We start from the raw sequence: 17332 nt of genomic DNA, 5'->3' as shown, positions 1-17332 counted from the left end.
TCGCGAGAGGAACGCTCACATGTTCCAGGGGAGCGCGCAGGTGTAGGACGGGGGAGAGACACCCGCTCCTTCCCTCCTCCTCCCCACACAGGGCTGTGGTGCGGAAGGGAACCGCTGCCCCAGGCTGCCAGCTGAGCTCCGGCAGCACCAGCCCCTGGAGCACCGGCAGGCAAGGGCCGATCACAGCCCATTCTCGCGGGGTCCCCCGGCAGCCCCGGCCCAGGGCGGGGGCAGGTGGCTCCGGCATCCAGCTCCTGTTTAGTTCCCCCCTTTCACAATCCAGGAAGGACCCTGCTCCCCCTCCCCTGCGCCCCAGCCCGGGAGGCGGGCCGGGGAGGTCCCACCCCGGCTGCAGAGCCGCTGACCCTCCGCCACTCTGCGCCCCGCGGCCGGTTCGGGGCGGTGCGGCCAGCGCCGGCCGGCTCCTGCCCTGCGGGGGCGGCCCCCTGGCACCGCCGCGCTGCTGCCCGCCCCCATCGGGGCGGTCGGGGGCTCCGCGCAGCGCGGGGCTGGGCAGGGAGCACGGATTCGCCTGCCCCTAGGCTCCGTCGCCCAGTGCCCGAGGGAGCCGCCATGGCCAACGCGGGCTTGCAGCTGCTGGGCTATTTCCTGGCGCTGGGCGGCTGGGTCGGCACCATCTGCAGCGCGGCGCTGCCCCAGTGGAAGCAGAGCTCGTACGCGGGGGACGCGATCATCACGGCCGTGGGGCTGTACGAGGGGCTGTGGATGAGCTGCGCCTCGCAGAGCACCGGCCAGGTCCAGTGCAAGCTGCACGACTCGCTGCTCTCGCTGGACGGTGCGTCCCAGCTGGGCCGGGCAAGGGGGGCGGGAGCCCGGGGGAGCGGGGTAAGGGCGGGGTGGGAGCCGGGGAAAGGGGGGCGGGAGCCCGGGGGAGCGGGGCAAGAGCCGGGAGGGAGCCGGGGGAACGGGGCAAGGGCTGGGCAGGAGCCCGGGGGAGCGGGACAATGGTCGGGCAGGAGCCAGGGGAGCGGGGCAAGGGCAGGGCAGGAGCCGGGAGGCGCGGGGAATGGGGGCGGGAGCCTAGGGGCGCTCCGGGAGAAGGGGGGCTCGATGCAGCCCAGACTCCGTGTCCGGTCGCTCCCGCGGGACATCGTGGTCCGGCTGCCGGGGGCAGCGAGCTGGAGTGGGTAAGGGTCCGGCGGGAGCCCCGGGGCGAACAGGACCGGGCGCTCTACAGCCCTGCCGGCGGGGAGCGGGGCAGTGCTGGCTCTGCCAGTGGGGCGCTGCTGGGCCGGGCCAGCGCCGCTCAGAGCTGGCGGGCAGGTGGGGGCGCGGCTGCGGGCCCGGGGGGCCCTTTCTGGACCTGCCAGGCCGGGGCAGGAGCTCGGTTGCTTGGCCCGTGGCTGCGGCAGGCCCCTGCAGTTCGCTGCCAGGGCAGGACTGCATCCCCAGGGTGCGCCCCCTGCCCTGGAGAGAAGCCCCCGAGCAAGGGATTGTCATCCCGGGGGAAGCCCAGGCTTAGGGAGCCTGACCCTGAAGCGGCTGGAGGAAGCCGAGGGGGCGGGTCCCCCGGCGGCGTAGGGAATTGAGGGGGTAGATTGACATGTGCCTGTATTGCCCCCATCTCTGCAGCGTCCGGCACCGCCCTTCTAATGGGTTTGTCCTCACAACACCCCTGGGGGGCGGGGCAGGGCAGTTATCCCCAGCAGGGCCGTCTCTTCCATTTAGGCGACCTAGGCGGTCACCTAGGGCACCAGGAATTGGGGAGGGGGGGGCAGCATTTTGCAACCCTCGGCTGCAATTCGGCAGCAGGGGGCCTTCCACGCTCTGGGTCAGCGGGGGCAATTCTGCGGCGGGTCCTTCACTCACTCCGGGACCCACCACCGAAGTGCCCCGAAGACCGGGAGCGTGGAAAGACACCCCCCCGCCCCCGCAGAATTGCCGCCAACGACCGGGAGCGCGGAAGAACCCCCGCCTAGGGCGCCAAAAACCCTGGCGCCGCTCCTGATCCCCAGGGTACAGATGGGAAACTGAGGCCCAGAGTCCAAAAGTCCCACGGGGGAGTTAGGTGCCTAAACACCTTTGAGCCCCCTGGACCTATGGGACTTGCTCAAGGTAAAACATGGAGCCTATGGCACAGCCAGGAGCAGGGACCCCCGCTCCGAACCTTTCCTTTGTCATATCTGCCTGGCTGAGCTGAAATGCCAAATCTCTCCTGTCATCTGAACTCACTGCAGGCCCCGAAGAAATCTTGGGGCAGACGGACTGACTGACACGAAATGTAGCTGGTGCCCAGATCAGCCCCTGAAGCAGGGGATAGAAAAGCTCCCCTGCCTCCAGGGCTGGTGCAAGGATTTATGGCGCCCTAGGTGAAACTTTCACCTTGCGTCTCCGCCCCCCCGCGGCAGCTCCCCCCCGCTCTGCCCTGAGGCACCCTCCTTGAGGCAGCTCCCCACCCCCCACCCTTAGGCACTCCCCCACCCGAGCTCACCCCTGCTCCGCGCAGGAGCACCCCGAGCATGCTGTCGCTGCTTCACTTCTCCCGCCTCCCAGGCTTGCAGCACCCAAGCTGAGCTGGGGTGGGGAGTTCCCCTGTGTGCCGCTCCCCTCCTTACTTGCTGCAGGCGGCCCTCCTCGCGCTCCCCTGCCCCAGCTCCCTCCACCTAAATGCCGGTGGCAACCGGGGCAGCTGAAGAGCCGGGCCTCTGCAGTTGCTGCTGAAGAAAATGGTGCCCCCCAAATCCCGGCGCCCAAGTCCCAGTGCCCTAGGCGACTGCCTAAATGGCTGCACCGGCCCTGCATGCCTCGGCCTCGCTCCGGACTTTGTTCTAGTCCAGAAAGCACCTGACCTCTCGCCTCTGACACAGGCTGGGTTTTGTGCTTCGGCCCCAGCATCCTACGGCCGGTCTCCGCTGCGGATTTACATCGGCATGGCTGTGTAAAGCCACACCCCAGAGATGTGGCTATGGCGGCCTAACCGTGGTATAGACAGTGCTAGATCGAAGGAAGAATTCTTCAGTCCACCTCACCATCGCCTGGCGGAAGGTGGCTCATCGGACGGGAGGCGCCTCCTGGTGGTGGAGGAAGGATCCACATGGCACAGGTGCAGCCTTGTGTGCCGCAGCAGCATTAAGGGTAGCCAAGCCCCCAGCCCGCAAGGAAAGGGGGGAGTTGCTTGTGCTCTGAGGGGAGTTAATTACACCTTACAACACTGCAAACAGTTATCCACTGTTACCCTTTACTCCTTTCAAAGCTTCCTTTGGTTCCTTCAACACTTTCCTGCCTCTGTAATGTCGCTAGTGAGTTCTTGTGAACAGGAACGTCCTTCCTACCCCGTCCTTGCGCCTCCTTTACACTCCTGCCCCCCCCCCCCCGCGCCTTCCTGGCCTGGAGCAGAGAGTCCCTGTCTCTCCCCTGCAGCAACTGCTGCTGCAGGATCCTAGTGCCCCCCAGCTCCCTGCCAGGGCAGACTGACTCTGAGCCTGCCCTTCCCCCTCAGACCCTTTCATTTTCCAATGGGACCCTCCACCACCACAGCCCCCCCCACGCCCACAGTCACCGCTTCTGCCCCATGCTGGGCAAGGAGGCAGCCCCATCCCTCACCCCCTGTGAGACTACAGTCAGGAGCAACAGCAGGGGAGGAGGCGCACGCAGTGACCCCCGGCACGCATCACGGGGGAGGTGAGGGAGCTTCCTGGACCTGAGAGGGGCCCTAGGAGCACATGTAGTGACAGAGGTGGGGGTGAGTGTGCTGCTGGGGGGGCAGGAAAGGGGGCTCCTCCCCCAGAGCTTGCTGCTGCCGGCAGGGAAGGGCTTGGGGGAGTCCTCCTCTCTGGCCCCTGCCCTGGAGCAGCCTGCCTGCACCCCAAGTTCATCTCCAGAGCCCCCCTAGTCAGAGCTTTCACCCCCCACCACACCCTCAACCCTCTGCCCGAGCCCTGAGCCCCTCCAGCACCCCAAACACCTCATCGTCAGTCCCAGCCAGAGCCATCACCCCCCACACCCCTACTCTCACCCTGAGTCCCTCCCACACTCCAAACCCCTCATCTGCAGCCACAACCCACAGCCCTCACCCCTGCACCCCATCCTTCTGCACCCCTCCCATCCCCAAACTCCCTCACAGAACCTGCACCCCTTCCCTCTGCACCGCCTCCCATCTCCTAAACTCCTTCCCAGAGCCTGCACCCCAATCCCTTGCCCCAGCCTAGAGCCTGCACCCCAGACCTCCTCCCTCACCCAAACTCCCTCCCAGAGCCTTGGGCAGGTGGGGGAGTGGATTTTGGTAGGGGCGGGTTCTGGGCACCACCAAAATTTCTACAAACCTGTCACCCCTGATCCTGCCCTGCAGACCTGAACTCCCAGCATTCTCAGGACACATACTGATCCCTAGTGGCCACTGCTGATATGCAGCACCTCCCTCCTCTATTAACTTGTGAGTCCCTCTCTGGATTGGAACTGAACGAGAACCAAAGACCATGTTGGAAGCAACATTACCAGCTCAAGCAGTCAAAAATCATGAGTTAGACCCCCCAAAATCACAGGCTCTACCGCCGCCGCTTCATCCATTCTTCGGTGACAATTCGATGACAGGCCCATCCCTCCAAGAGGGACTGAGGGACCCGCTGCTGAATTGCCACGGAAGAGCCGGCCCTGGAGAAGAGCACAATTTTATATTCTTGCCTTGGGCGCAAAAATACCTAGTTATGGCTCTGCACAGAACGAACAGCTCCGTTTGGGCCACAGCAGTCGCTTAGCTGGGGAAAGCGCTGACCCTCCTAGGAGCCAGCGAGATGCCAGATTCAAAATGGAAACAAGCTATTTGTTTAAATGAGAAGAATTGAAACTAATTGTTCCTGAGTCCCACAAGCCTGGGCTTAAAAATACCCAACAAATCCCGCCTGCCCCTGCTAGGATCTGCTGCTGGAGATTTGCAGCTAGCTGGGAAGTAAGATTAGTTTAGTTTGCGGGAGAGGAACGAGGCTGCACATTCTTTTTGTATCCTGGTAACTCGCATCCCTTGCCTGAGGTCTCCTTCCTTTGTCTGTACAGGGCATCCACAGCCTGCTACAAAGCCAGACCAGAAGGTGAGTGGGTGAAAACAGGCCGCAAAGGGCGGGGGCAGGTTGTACTGTACAAGAGCCATATTAATACTCAGCCAAGGGGAGGGAACCACAGTCAGAGCCCAGCAGAGCTCTCCCCGGGGTGTGGTTCACACATCCCGCTTGTCAGCGTCCATTGTGCAACTGAACGCGGGGGTCACTTCATCAAATGGGAACTCAACGGACACGAAATGCTGCTCCCCCCCTCGGACAAGGGTTCGCCTGGTCGCTCGCTTTTGCCCCAAAGCGGGATTTTCCAACCCGGTTTTCGGGCTGCAGCATAGTAGTAGGCTGCCTCGGAATGGGTTCAGGCCAGTGTTAGGCCCCAGGCTGAGCTCTGGCAAGCAGAAGTGGCTCCTCTTTCCAAGAACGCCCCGGAGCAGCTCGGGCTTTGGGCTCCGGGCAACAGTGACCAGGACTTTGTTGTGTCCCCACATCACATCACCATGTCCTGCAGCCTTCATCTTTCAAACCTGGCCGGGGGAGTCTTGGTCTCCCAGCTCCGTGCTGCGTTCTTGGGTTCGCATCACATCCCAGGCTCCTTTCCCCACCCCGCACGTAGAAAACGGGCCTCGCAACCAACAAGCAAATGAGCAGCCCATGGGAGACATTCATGCTTCGGCCTGAACTCATTCAGCTGCCGGATGTTCTTGCTCGTGTGGTGGTGACCTGGTGCCTAGGAGTGTCCCGGAATCTACAGCCGAAGCTGTTGCCCTGCCCCTTGCCCACGTCTCACAGAATGTCCAGTGAAGACCATGGCCCATGCCCCAAACTTAGGCATTTCTCGTTGTTTTAAGACATTTCTTGTGTCCATCTTTTCTGAGCTCACAAGTGGACAGAAAGTACTTGGGGCGAGTGTCCCCCCCTTCCAGCCTTAACTCAGTTCCTGCCCCACCAATCGGCGCTATCCTTCATCACCTATTTTATAGGACACATTCGCGGCTCGTGATGCCCTCCTGTCCCCTTCTCAGGCAAGGTTGAAAATCGATCCCGCTTTATAGGTGTTAAAAACAACAGGGGCTAAAGCAATGGGTGTTGGGCTCGCGGGATACTGTTAGTGTCTGGACAAACCCGGAGCCAGGGCTCCTGCTGCCCTGTCCTAGAACAGCCTTTTCTACACCTCCGCCCCTGCCAAGCCCTTGTGAATATGGGGCTGGAAGATGGCCGGGGTCGGCTCACACCGCGCAAGTTCAGAGGCTTTTGTATTCCAAGATGGCTGCAGCCTAAGGCTTAATCCTGCCTTTTTAACGGAGATTTTCAAAGCTGCTTAGGAGATTTAGACACGTAACTGACTTTAACATTACTGAGAAGTGGGAGTCCCAATCCTGCCCCATGCCAGTGTATGTGTGTTTGATAACTGCAGGTTTCTAGTAAACATTTACTACTCCAGACTAGCAGATGCTCCTAGGACAGAAGTGGCCCCACTGATCCTCACCCTGCATGTAACGGGGCAGTGTAATGAGTGGGCTGTGGACACAAAAAGGGGGAGAATGGAAGGGAATAAGGGATAATACATTAGGAAAGTCGTCTTTCCTCTCCCACATGGGGGCTTCACCCAATACCCAACTGTGATGGAGCAGAGAGGGGGGGGGATTTGACCTGGGAATGTTGCAGGGGAGTTGCATTGAGAAGGAAGCTACCTGAGCTGTAACCTGAGCCAGGAGTGGGGTTGGGAGAAGTGACACCTTCTGCTGGGGACACTGAACAAAGGAGAGGAGGAGGAGAGGGGAGGGGAGAGAAAGCTGCTGGAGGAGTTTTTAGTTTCAGTTTGGGGCTGGGTGGTGCAACTCAGGGAACCCCAAGCTGGGGTCTAAGCTCCCTGAACCCCCAGAAGGACTTGATTGAGGAGTCCTGGTTGTGCCTACAAGCTCTGCTGTAGACTGTGTTCCTATTGTCCAATAAACCTTCAATTTTACTGGCTGGCTGAGAGTCACGGTGAATCCCAGGAAGAGGGGTGCAGGGCCCTGACTCCCCGACACTCTGTAACACCAACTATTATCAAATAAAATGGAAAAATCCCTCTGAAAACCATCCAGTGACACAGAGCGAGGGAAAGGGAGGGCAGAGGAAACACACTCCCAATGAAGGTTGCACTTGTTGTGAAAGAAATCAGCTCAGGTGTCTTTAGAAGACTGAGGAGTTTGATGGACGTGTCTGTGCTCTGATGTGGGATGGGAGCCTCTCTGCAGTGTTCCAGTACTGAAGCCACCTTGGAGAGGAGAGGAGAGGAGAGGAGAGGAGAGGAGAGGGAACTGCATCTGGTCAGAATGCCTGAGGCTAAATCCTCCCCCTCAGCCTCCAAAGCCCCCCTTTGGGCTGGGAGCTTGAAGAGTCAGGGGTTGAATTCTGGACTCCAGAGAGCAGTGTGACTGGTAAGGAAGAGGATCCCAGTGTTTGTGAAGTGACCTGATCATCAGAGAACAGCTCCAGGATGGTGCAGGATGGCTCCTCAGTGCCACAGAGCAGCAAACCTAGGGGGGTGGCTCTTTAGACACCACAAAGCAATATAGCCCCAGGAAGGGCTGCTGGGCACCTCAGAACTGCTACCTAGGGACGCAAATAGTTGCACTCACCAGCGCAGGGACTTAGGAGGTGAGAGAATTGGAGGCACTGTTATTCCCTGGGGTTCTGGTCTTGTTGATCAGTGATGCTCCTTCTCTTCTCTGGCTCTGGTTCTTTGCATGGTTAATCTGCTCTGCAGCACCAGTGACTTGCACTTTTCTTGCTTTGCAGTTCACCTCCAGACCTCCCGGGCACTCATGGTGGTTTCTATCCTCATGGGCTTTGTGGGGGTCATTGTCAGTGTGGTGGGAATGAAATGTACCAAAGTGGGGGACGAGAACCCTGTTGTCAAAAGCCGGATTGCTGTGGCCGGTGGTGTCCTCTTCCTCATAGCAGGTAAGCCAAATTCCGGGGCTCCCTGTACCCACAAACTCCTGCCAGATTTTGATGATAGTCTGAACTTGTCTGCTGTAATATTGGTTAGCACTAATATTGGTTAGCACTACCCTGGGGCAGGGGATCTGATGACTTGTCACACTTTCTGAATGCGCAAGTAGCCTCAAAGTCGATGTGAGTTATTTCCCTTGGGAGAGAGAGTGTGATCTCAGGCAGAGGGTTAATAAACATCTTTCTCTATTTCTAGTAGATGCTATGCCTGTAGATGCAACTTCTGAGCACAGGTGGGTATAGCAGTGTGGCCTCAGGGATCTGAAATCTGCCTATTCAGCCCACCCAGCGGTTCTAAAAGGGGGCCTCTTATTTTAACTCTGGGAGATGTGGAAGACTGTAAGACAAGGGGGTGGGGTTTAGATAAGTGGCACTTGTGCCTAATGGAGCCAGCTGGCTTCTCCAAGGCACGCTGGCTCAGCTGAAAGCCCATTTAGCCACAGCCGTTTAACACAGGTGCATCAGACCTGCCTCTTAGCTAAGGTGTTCTTGGGGAGGCCCAGCGCTGAAATGGGCTGATGCCAGCCAATGCTGGGATGTTTCATCTTGGTTCTTTTGGCTTTGTTATGGTTTCTCCCTCAGGAAAATAGCATTTTCTGCTGCCAGTGATCCTGCTGATTGAAAGTGTTCAATGCAAGATGGAGAATTAGTAAAGTTAATTCCATCCCCGATTTATGTATGGATGAGGCTCCTGGCTACAAATGTGTAACTTGGACTGAAAGCCCTTTGAGGCAGGACCATCTCCTTGTTATGTGTTTGCACAGCACCTAGAATAATTGAACCATCTAGGTAATAAGAAATGATACCCGAGACCAGGCTGGATGCTGCTGCAGGACCAGTGTTGGGTTGTTGTTGTTAAAGTCTGATCCCATTTCATCCCAGGTGGTGTCTGGGATTCACCTGGAGCCAGTAGAGGTGGGAGTGTTGTCTGGGTCCCTCTCTCTGGCCCAGTCAGGTCAGGACATCTTTCAGGATTAGGTCGGTGGTACCAGGAGATGATAGGGTGGCAGCCATGATGGTGAAGCTTGCTTTAGTAGCTCCATCTTGTTCTTTCCCCCCATCCCCCGCAAAGTCTTTGTAAGGAAAAGAATGTGAGTGGCGGGCAGAATAGCCTATCCGCTCATTATTTCTTCCACCAATCAGATCTGGTTTCTGACACACCAATTTTGGTTCATTAATTTTCAGACCCAGATTTTCTTATCTACCAGGCATGATCTCAACACATGGGTTACATCTGGAGTCCTTTTTGTTTGGATTAATTCAGTCTCTGTCTGGTTTTCTTGACCTGTTTATAAGATTCTTTACTGAAAATAACTTCCCTTACTTTTCGCCATCAACATTTGTTGTTACAGGTTATGATGACATCTGACGAACCTACACTCACTTCTTACAGTTGAACTCACAATTAGGGTAAATATGTAGGCCCAGTTATCACAACAGGATACCAGAACTGGACAATGCCTATTAATGGTCTCTTTCCTGCCCCATACAGTGGTAATAACTCCTCCTACTCATGCTTTATATTCTTCTGTTTCTATATCCAAGGATTATGTTAGCCCTTTTAGTGCCAGTTACCCACCGTAACCCACTTGGAGTCTCTGCTTTCCAGGGCACAATTCCCCAACCATAGATGTCTGACCTACATTCTTGTTTCCTAGATGTGTGATTTTTGCCTTTGGCTATATTAAATGCTGTTGTTTAATTGCACCCAGTTTACCAAGCGATCAGAGTGGTCTATATCATTGACCCATTCTTGCCATTATTTACCAACCCACCAACCTTTGTGTCATCTGCAAACCTCATTTTTCTTCCAGATCATTGCTAAAGAAAGTGAATAGCATTGAGTCAAGAACAGGTCCTGGTGGGAACCCATTAGAGACGAAACATCCCTTAGAAGTGATGATTTCCCATTAACAATTTCAGCAAAGTCCAGGTGTTCTTAGAATGAATATTCTGCCATGCCTGCAGAGTCCAAATCTGTTCTCAGTCCTGTTCTGAATCCTGTCTGGAAAAGATTCACTTCTTTCCCAAGGTTATAAAGCTGTCCCTAAGAACAGGAAGGACAAACAAGCTTCTTCTAGTCTGGGATCCTCTTTGTTTAAAGCCATTTTACAACAGGAAAGATAACTAATTTGACAGTTTTGCACCTTATATTTATTCCTGCTTCAAAGGGATCTTGTCTCTTAAAGATGGCAGCCCAAATTCTAGTCTCAGTTCCACATGGAGTAACTCAGCTGATTTCAGTTCAAAGAAGAACTAGAGAAATTCATGGAGGACAGGTCCATCAATGGCTATTAGCCAGGATGGGTAGGGATGGTGTCCTTAGCCTCTGTTTGCCAGAAACTGGGAATGGGCGACAGGGGATGGATCACTTGATGATCACCTGTTGTATTCATTCCCGCTGAAGCACCTGGCATTGGCCATTGTTGAAAGACAGGACACTGGGCTTTGGTCTGACCCAGTATGGCTGTTCTTAGGTTCTTATTCATGTATGTAAACTGAAAGCATATTTTAGTCCTGTCACATTAACTACCTGTTACTCCTGTCTGGCTAGCTGCATCTTAGAATCTGCTTCCTTGTTTCTAAGCAACCTGGTGATGGTTTTAGCCCTTTATTGGAAAGTTCCTTCCTGCCTCATATTCCATGTGCAGTGATGGGTCCATGTATTAACTTTCACCAAAATAACAAAAGGTGTGAGTGAAACCAGAGTTGTCATTTTGAGTCATGGTTGTCCATAGACGAGCCCTGAGAGTCCAATTTAGTGTTGCCACTGGAACTTCTTAGCCACAGAGGATATGAAGAATAGAATATTAAAGGGCTCAAATAGCTTTTAAAAGCGAATGATGGTATTAAATCGTAAAGTCGGTGGTGGAAAAACATCCCCAAGAGGCCTCCGGCTGCTGATTCTTTGGTTCTTGTTGTATATTTCCAGGTCTGTGCACTTTAACAGCTGTTTCGTGGTATGCAACACAGGTGACCTATGAATTCTTCAGCCTCAACACTCCAGTTAATGCCCGGTAAGCACCTTTACATAAATGGGCTGTTTAGGTGGAAGCCATTTTCCTTGTGTTTTAGCTCATTAATGGCAATGTGACAAAGGTACCCAGCCACGGGCATTGTATTCAGAGCCTGGTGCCCCTACCCATGGTGCCATCTGATGCCCATTTGCCTCAGCCCCACGCCTTCCTAGCCTCCTGTACAAATTTAAAGAAACAGTACACACAGCATCATCCCCTGCATTGCCCTGTCCTTTCCTGCCGGAGCCAGCCCGTGGCTGGGTACATACATGACCCTGTGCTTTCCTGTGGTGCTATTGTCCCTCTGTTCATGCCCCAGCAGTGCCTGTCCCCTGTCAATATGCCCCCATACATTCTCCAGGAGACTCAGTCACTTTGTCAAACAAGCCCCTGTTCTACCAGCAGCAACCTCCTGCCAGAGCCACTACCCTGATTCTCCCTTGGACCTAGGAAGCACGAATAGTCCTTTTTCTGTCACTCACTGTATCCAGGTTTCAGCTGCTATTTCCCTGGATGGGTTAGCTGTCTTTCCCGGGGTGGGATCTTTGGTTGCTGTTCTCTGCAGTGTCTCCCTCTTTGTCCTCACTGGGATTCGCGGCTCTCCCTGATCTAATATCAGCTGTGAATTTCCTTAGTTTGCCATCCAGGTCACCGCCTGTGCTGTCAACACCACTCCCACCTGGGGAATCGTACAGCAGGGGACCAGGCGGGTCTCTTCCCCTTCCCCCTCAAATTGCTTGGGATTTGTGATGTGTGAAAATGTTGAATATGCCCGGTTCCCTCCCCCACCTCCAGATGTTATTGAAATCAGTCCATCAGCGATCCAATGAGTTCCGTCCGGGCGCTGGCTCTGAAACATGCCTGGCCTGCAGGGCTGGCGCAACCCATTAGGTGATCTAGGTGTAGCCTAGGGCACTAACATTTGGGGGGTGGTGACTGCGGCGGTCAGATCTTCAGCCGCCCCGGTCGTTAGCGGTATTTCAGGGGCGGGACCTTCCGCCGCTCTGTCGTCGGCGGTATTTCGGGGGCGGGACCTTCCACCACCTCTGTTGGGGACAGCATTTCGGGGGCGGGACCTTCCGCTGCAAAGGGCGGCAAAAAAGCTGGCAGCACTTCCGCTGGCCTGTCTTCCTCTCTGTAATGCCCAGTGCTCCATCAGCCTCAAGGGATGAAAATGTTTCTCCCAATAGAGACAGAGGGCCACGTTCGCCATATGTGCCCATGTGGGGTGTCTAGGTGATGTGTCGATGTGTGGGCATGGGGTCCCTTTCCCTCCCAGCCCCCGAAAGAGGGGTCGAGCACCAGTCCCTCCACCTTCTCCCTTGTTTCCACCGTCTCTTTTCTCTCTCGCGCTAGGTATGAATTTGGTTCTGCCTTGTTTGTTGGCTGGGCAGCTGCCAGCCTGACGATGCTGGGAGGCTCCTTCCTGTGCTGCTCCTGCCCCACCCACACCGAGGAGAGGAGAGGACAGCAGCACTATAGGCAATCACAGCCTTCAACAGCTAGGGAGTATGTCTGACCCCCACTGTTTCCTTTCCTTCTGAAACTCAACGTTTCCTTTCCTTCTCAAGCATGTGCTAGAGACCATGGTGTTCCCGACCACTTCGTCAGTGCAACAGAGACACTGGATCCTTCTCCAATGCTGCTCGGGTAGTCTTGGGTGGGCCTTCCCGAAAACACACATACTTCTCGGGGCATCTCCAATAGCCTAGGGGGCAGCTCCACTTGCAGCAGAAGCATCTAAAATATTCTTCTTGCCGTAGCTCTTGCTTCAGCCTCGCCAGGTTCTTCCCCTGATAGCTAAGGCTATGCTGGCCTCACGGCCAGGTTTATCACCGTTCTGGCATTGCTTGGCCCCTGCCATGTTGTCCAGCCATACAGTTACACCACTGAAACATAGGAATGGCCAGGTTGACGATGACTTGGGGCCCATCTAGGCCACCGTCCTGTTTGTGACAGAGGCCAGTCCCAGATGCTTCAGTGGAATGGCCAAAAACCATCATTCCTCACTGGTAAAGTGTTTTCCTAATTCCTGGCAGACACGGGTTGATTCATCCCATATACACTTTTAGCGTAACTAGTGTAAATGCAGCTATTATCTATATAAATGTCTGTTTTTAAAAGAAGTCCTAATACATTCTCAATCTCCATGATATCTTGTGGCATAGAGTCCCACAGGCTGGTTTTGTGTTGTGTAAAAACAAGTCTTTGTTAGTCTAAATTTTGTTGTATTTTAATTTCCTTGGGTCTCCCCCCGGTTCTTGTATTTCTGAGAGGGTGAATAGGAGGGTCTGATGTTCTCTGGGCTATTAGTCACTCGAGATACTTTTACCATGTCACCTCTTTTTTCCCTCCTAATCCTTCCAGGTCCCTGAAGGTTTTGTTGCTCTTCTGTGGCCTTTTTCTTCTCTATCCTTCAGATGGCTTGGCTGAACCTGAACACAGTATTTCAGGAGAGAGTCTACCCCTGATTTATATACTGGCATTATAGGTGTAGCAGCATTGTCTACTAAGCTAAGGTTGCACCTTTATACACCCCTGTTCACAGGCACCCATGTTTCTGAAACTTTCACCTTGCAGACTGAAATTCTGCAGCTTTGGTTTATACCCAAACAAGTTTTCTGCAAAACTGAGCACCCAGAAAATTAGAAAAAATCCACTGTCAACTATAGACAAACAATATTTTTTAAGTCTTAGAGCTGAACTGGCTGAGGTTTGACAACTGAAAATTGGCATGGGGTTATCCCTCAGAGAGCAGGAGTATCTGGCCTTGTTAGGGAGGAAAATGGTTTTGATTTGGCTAAGTTATGAGCATTTGAAAACTGGAGTTTTCTTTTTCTTTTTACTAAGTACATAACCTAGGAAGGGTGTAACCAACTTAGCTACATGCTCCAGGTCAGACTTTCAGAAGGGGTTTGTACTCAACAGCTCCCCCACGAACAATGGAGGATCCTGTCCCTCCAAAAGAGAACACTGGAATGCTTCTGAAATCTGGCCCTAAACGTCTTAGTCCAGTGACTGCTCCAAATCAGTTTCTGGAACCGAGGGCCTAGCAAAACCAGCTTAGTAGGAGGGTGAGTTCTTAAAACTTGAGCTGCTGCTAAACTCTATGAGAGCACAGCTCGATGACAGAGCTTAGGAACCTGAAAATCCAAGTGGCTGTAAAGTCTTCTGCGGGTTTTGAAATGTTTCATTGGCTGCTAACTGGCTTTGGAGCCACAAATGGAAAAGGTGTCTGACTGTTAGAGTTCCTGAATTCGGATACAGCAGCAGGGTCCCTGCTCCAGTGTGGGTGAGGAACTCAGCTAAGTAGGCCTAGGGGGACCAGACAGCAAGTGTAAAAAATTAGGACTGGGGTGGGGGATAAAAGGTGCCTATATATGAAAAAGCCCCCAAAATCAGGATTGTCCTTATAAAATCAGGACATCTGGTCCCCCTAAGTAGGCTTCTTCTCCTGCAAAATGCCCCAAAACTCCCTGTAGATCTTCAGACAGTGCCCACTCTCCCAGCATCCCGGCACACCCAAGTTAGACCAGAAGCATCAGAAGGAATATAGACTAAGTGTTCTCAGCAGCTGGCAGCCCTCAGTCAAGCCAGCTGGATTCTGGTAGTTTCAGAGAAGAATGTTAGCATTCAGAGGGCACCCAGCCAAACAACTCAGGATTATAGAACAAACACAAGTTTCTTACAGGTGTTTTGGAAGTGGAATTTTAAAATCCTGGAAATGGACCCATGTTAGGAGAGTGTCACTAAGGTTGCACAGTTAAGGGCTTAAGTGAGGAAGTGCCAATTGCCTGTGCAACCTTAACTCTGCTCCCATTGTGCATATACATTGATACAGTCATTAACCACATCAAGTACTACTGTATTTTGCAAATACAATGTCATATCCTATCTTTTCTGCAACCCTAGATTTACATGTAGCCTCTTACAGTCCGGTGTATATGCAGTCTCTGCATGTGACACCCCCTATTTTAGCTGTAACATGTCTAATAGAGTAACATTGAAAATGTCCTAAAGTAGATAAACGTTTAGGGTTAGACTGACTTTATCAATGACTATCGGTGTTAATACGCTTAATAGTTAATACAGTAATAGGCGTAGCCGCTGGAAACACTCATACTTTTATGCCAGCCCTCAAACAATTTAGTTTTATGGTTTTCTGCCTAGTTAGAAATATATTGGTAACTTCCAGATCGATCACATACAAGGTCAATTCTGTACTGATTCTCACTCACTACAGGAACAGCATAACATTATTTTTTAAAAAGTGCATCTAACACTCTGGAAAAGTAACACTTGATCTTTGAGGACAGGTCACCTGAAAAATACAAAGGTTGCTCTGTTAAATAGACAGACAAGAACTCTTTTTTTAAAAAAATGCTGTTAAGGCATCTCAGTATGTTCCTTTCTCTGAGAAACAGCTTGTGAGATCCTGACATAGGGCCCATTTCTGGATCCCTCAGTTGCACTGCGTACTACGTGCCCTCAGGAATAGTGCTATTGACATCAGTGGGAGCTAGATAACTAGTGGGATTTTCCAAGGTGCCTAACTACATCTTTGGCCCTAAGTTAAAGATGGCCAATGCCTCCCTGTGCTAGGGAAGCCAATTGCTCCCATGGAATATTTGATTTATTTACTCCCCAGATGCCTACTTTGCATTTTTCGAAGTGGCGTTCTCTATTGTTACGTCCTGCCCACACTGGTCCCTTGGGGCTATTTCTGGTTACATAGTTCAGCCCTCCCAGTTTAGTGGTATCTGCAAATCAAATTAGTGTTTACACCCTTCTCCAGATCATGATATGAACCTGTTTAAAGTGACTGGTTGTAACATCAGACCTTGTAGCCTCTAGGCACAGCCCCTCATATCCTTAACTTCTCATTCTCCAGTTTTTGGTCCACAGGAGTGTGGGGCTTTTTTTAATCTATGCCAAATGAAAACTAATTTTTCGAACGGAATTTTGTCAAACTAGCAGATGTTTTGCTGAAATCTGGGTGGATGGGTGCACTGAAGATCAGTAGGGAAGGTAGCAGTATGGTCTTTCTGCCCTATTTGCTCTTTTTTCTGTGTAGCTCAGTACTAACAGCCCTCTCTCTCTTTTGAATTTCAGACCCAATGTAAAAATATCTTCTTCACCCATCAGGGGAGAGCAGTGTTTATAGTCTGTCTTCACCCATCAGGGGAGAGAAGTGGTTGTTTGTCTGAACCCAGATTATTGTGTTTCCTTCAAAAAAGTCCAAAAAATGTAAATGGAACTACTAGAGCAAGGATTTCAAAAGAAACCTGTGATACATTTTCTGAAAGATCTTTTTATACCAAGGGTACAGCACTGTGTATAAAAATGTTTTTATTCTTTTAATTTAAAATTGTATTAACTTTTCTATGGGGCAAAATATACTCAAGGGGAATTATACAGTTTTGAATTTCAAATGTCTTTTGATAGTTTATACTAAAAATCACAACTCAAACGTTAATAAAATATTTTTGGTCTTTGCCACCTTTCTAAATGCTTGTCTCTCTTTTACTCTTTAAAATCTACAGCTCCTTTTATACAACCCACCCCCCTGCCCCGCCCAAAAGTTCTTGGAACCAGGCTCTGTACCTCTCAGGTGATTTGCAAATCTTCTTTAAGGAAGAAGATTGCAACCTATACATTCTTCCCAATTAGTTCCCTGCCCCTGGCTCTCCCAAGGTCAGAGTCCAATCTCTCTCCAAGGCTGGAAGGTTGAGATTTTTAACAGTATTTAGGCGTTGCTAGGCCTAAGTCCCATTTTCAAAAGTGACTCAGCCACTGGAAGACTAAGGGCTTGATCTACTCTACTTTGAATGAGAGTGGGTTGGTGCACGGTATCAGGCTGCAGACTAACAGTGTGCGTCAGGCTAGTGACTGTAGATTCACACCCCAGATTGGCACTGGTGAATTGACCATATAGACAAGCCCGGAGTCTCACTGAAAGTCTAAGGGGAGGTCCATGATTGTTGCTCAGAAAGCCAATTCAGGTCATCACTCTTTTATTCGCTGTTTAACAGAAATGGAGGAGAAATCACAAAATGAGAGAGAAAATAAACACACCTGGACATGTACTGCGGCTATCGCTGCAGCCTGACATGGAGCTGAGGGAACGCTGCCTCGCATGGCCCCAAGGCTGCCTGGGGCCCCAAGTCTCACCTGTCTGAGTGGTTCATGTTAACTGCTCACAGCCCTTATTACCGAGCAGGATTAGGGGATCATTTCCCCTATTTTACAGATGAGGTATCAGGATCTGAGGCCTGCACAGTAACCCTACTGGCAGCGCTCATGCTG

The 17332-nt window shown here is 52.5% G+C and overlaps 1 protein-coding gene across 1 annotated transcript; it reads left to right on the top strand.

Annotated features, from left to right (window-relative positions):
• The first annotated feature begins 565 nt into the window (after positions 1 to 565).
• CLDN19 (claudin 19) lies at positions 566 to 16427 on the top strand. Its single transcript, XM_030537561.1, has 5 exons — positions 566 to 796; positions 7794 to 7958; positions 10942 to 11026; positions 12383 to 12535; positions 16139 to 16427. The coding sequence occupies exons 1-5, from the start codon at positions 574 to 576 to the stop codon at positions 16188 to 16190; spliced, it is 678 nt and encodes a 225-aa protein (XP_030393421.1). The 5' UTR covers positions 566 to 573; the 3' UTR covers positions 16191 to 16427.
• Positions 16428 to 17332: the final 905 nt, after the last annotated feature.

The sequence above is a fragment of the Gopherus evgoodei genome, chromosome 18 (genome assembly GCF_007399415.2).
Source record: "Gopherus evgoodei ecotype Sinaloan lineage chromosome 18, rGopEvg1_v1.p, whole genome shotgun sequence".
Lineage (NCBI taxonomy): Eukaryota > Metazoa > Chordata > Testudines > Testudinidae > Gopherus > Gopherus evgoodei.
Note: the sequence above shows the minus strand (reverse complement) of the source record. Positions and strands in the feature narration are given on the sequence as shown.

Excerpts from the sequence above, each read along its gene's own strand:
- CLDN19 (XM_030537561.1), top strand. The coding sequence starts at position 574 with ATGGCCAACGCGGGCTTGCAGCTGCTGGGCTATTTCCTGGCGCTGGGC. Across the intron at positions 797-7,793 it reads CTCGCTGCTCTCGCTGGACG|TTCACCTCCAGACCTCCCGG; the intron begins GTGCGTCCCAGC and ends CTTGCTTTGCAG. Across the intron at positions 12,536-16,138 it reads CAGCCTTCAACAGCTAGGGA|ACCCAATGTAAAAATATCTT; the intron begins GTATGTCTGACC and ends TTTGAATTTCAG.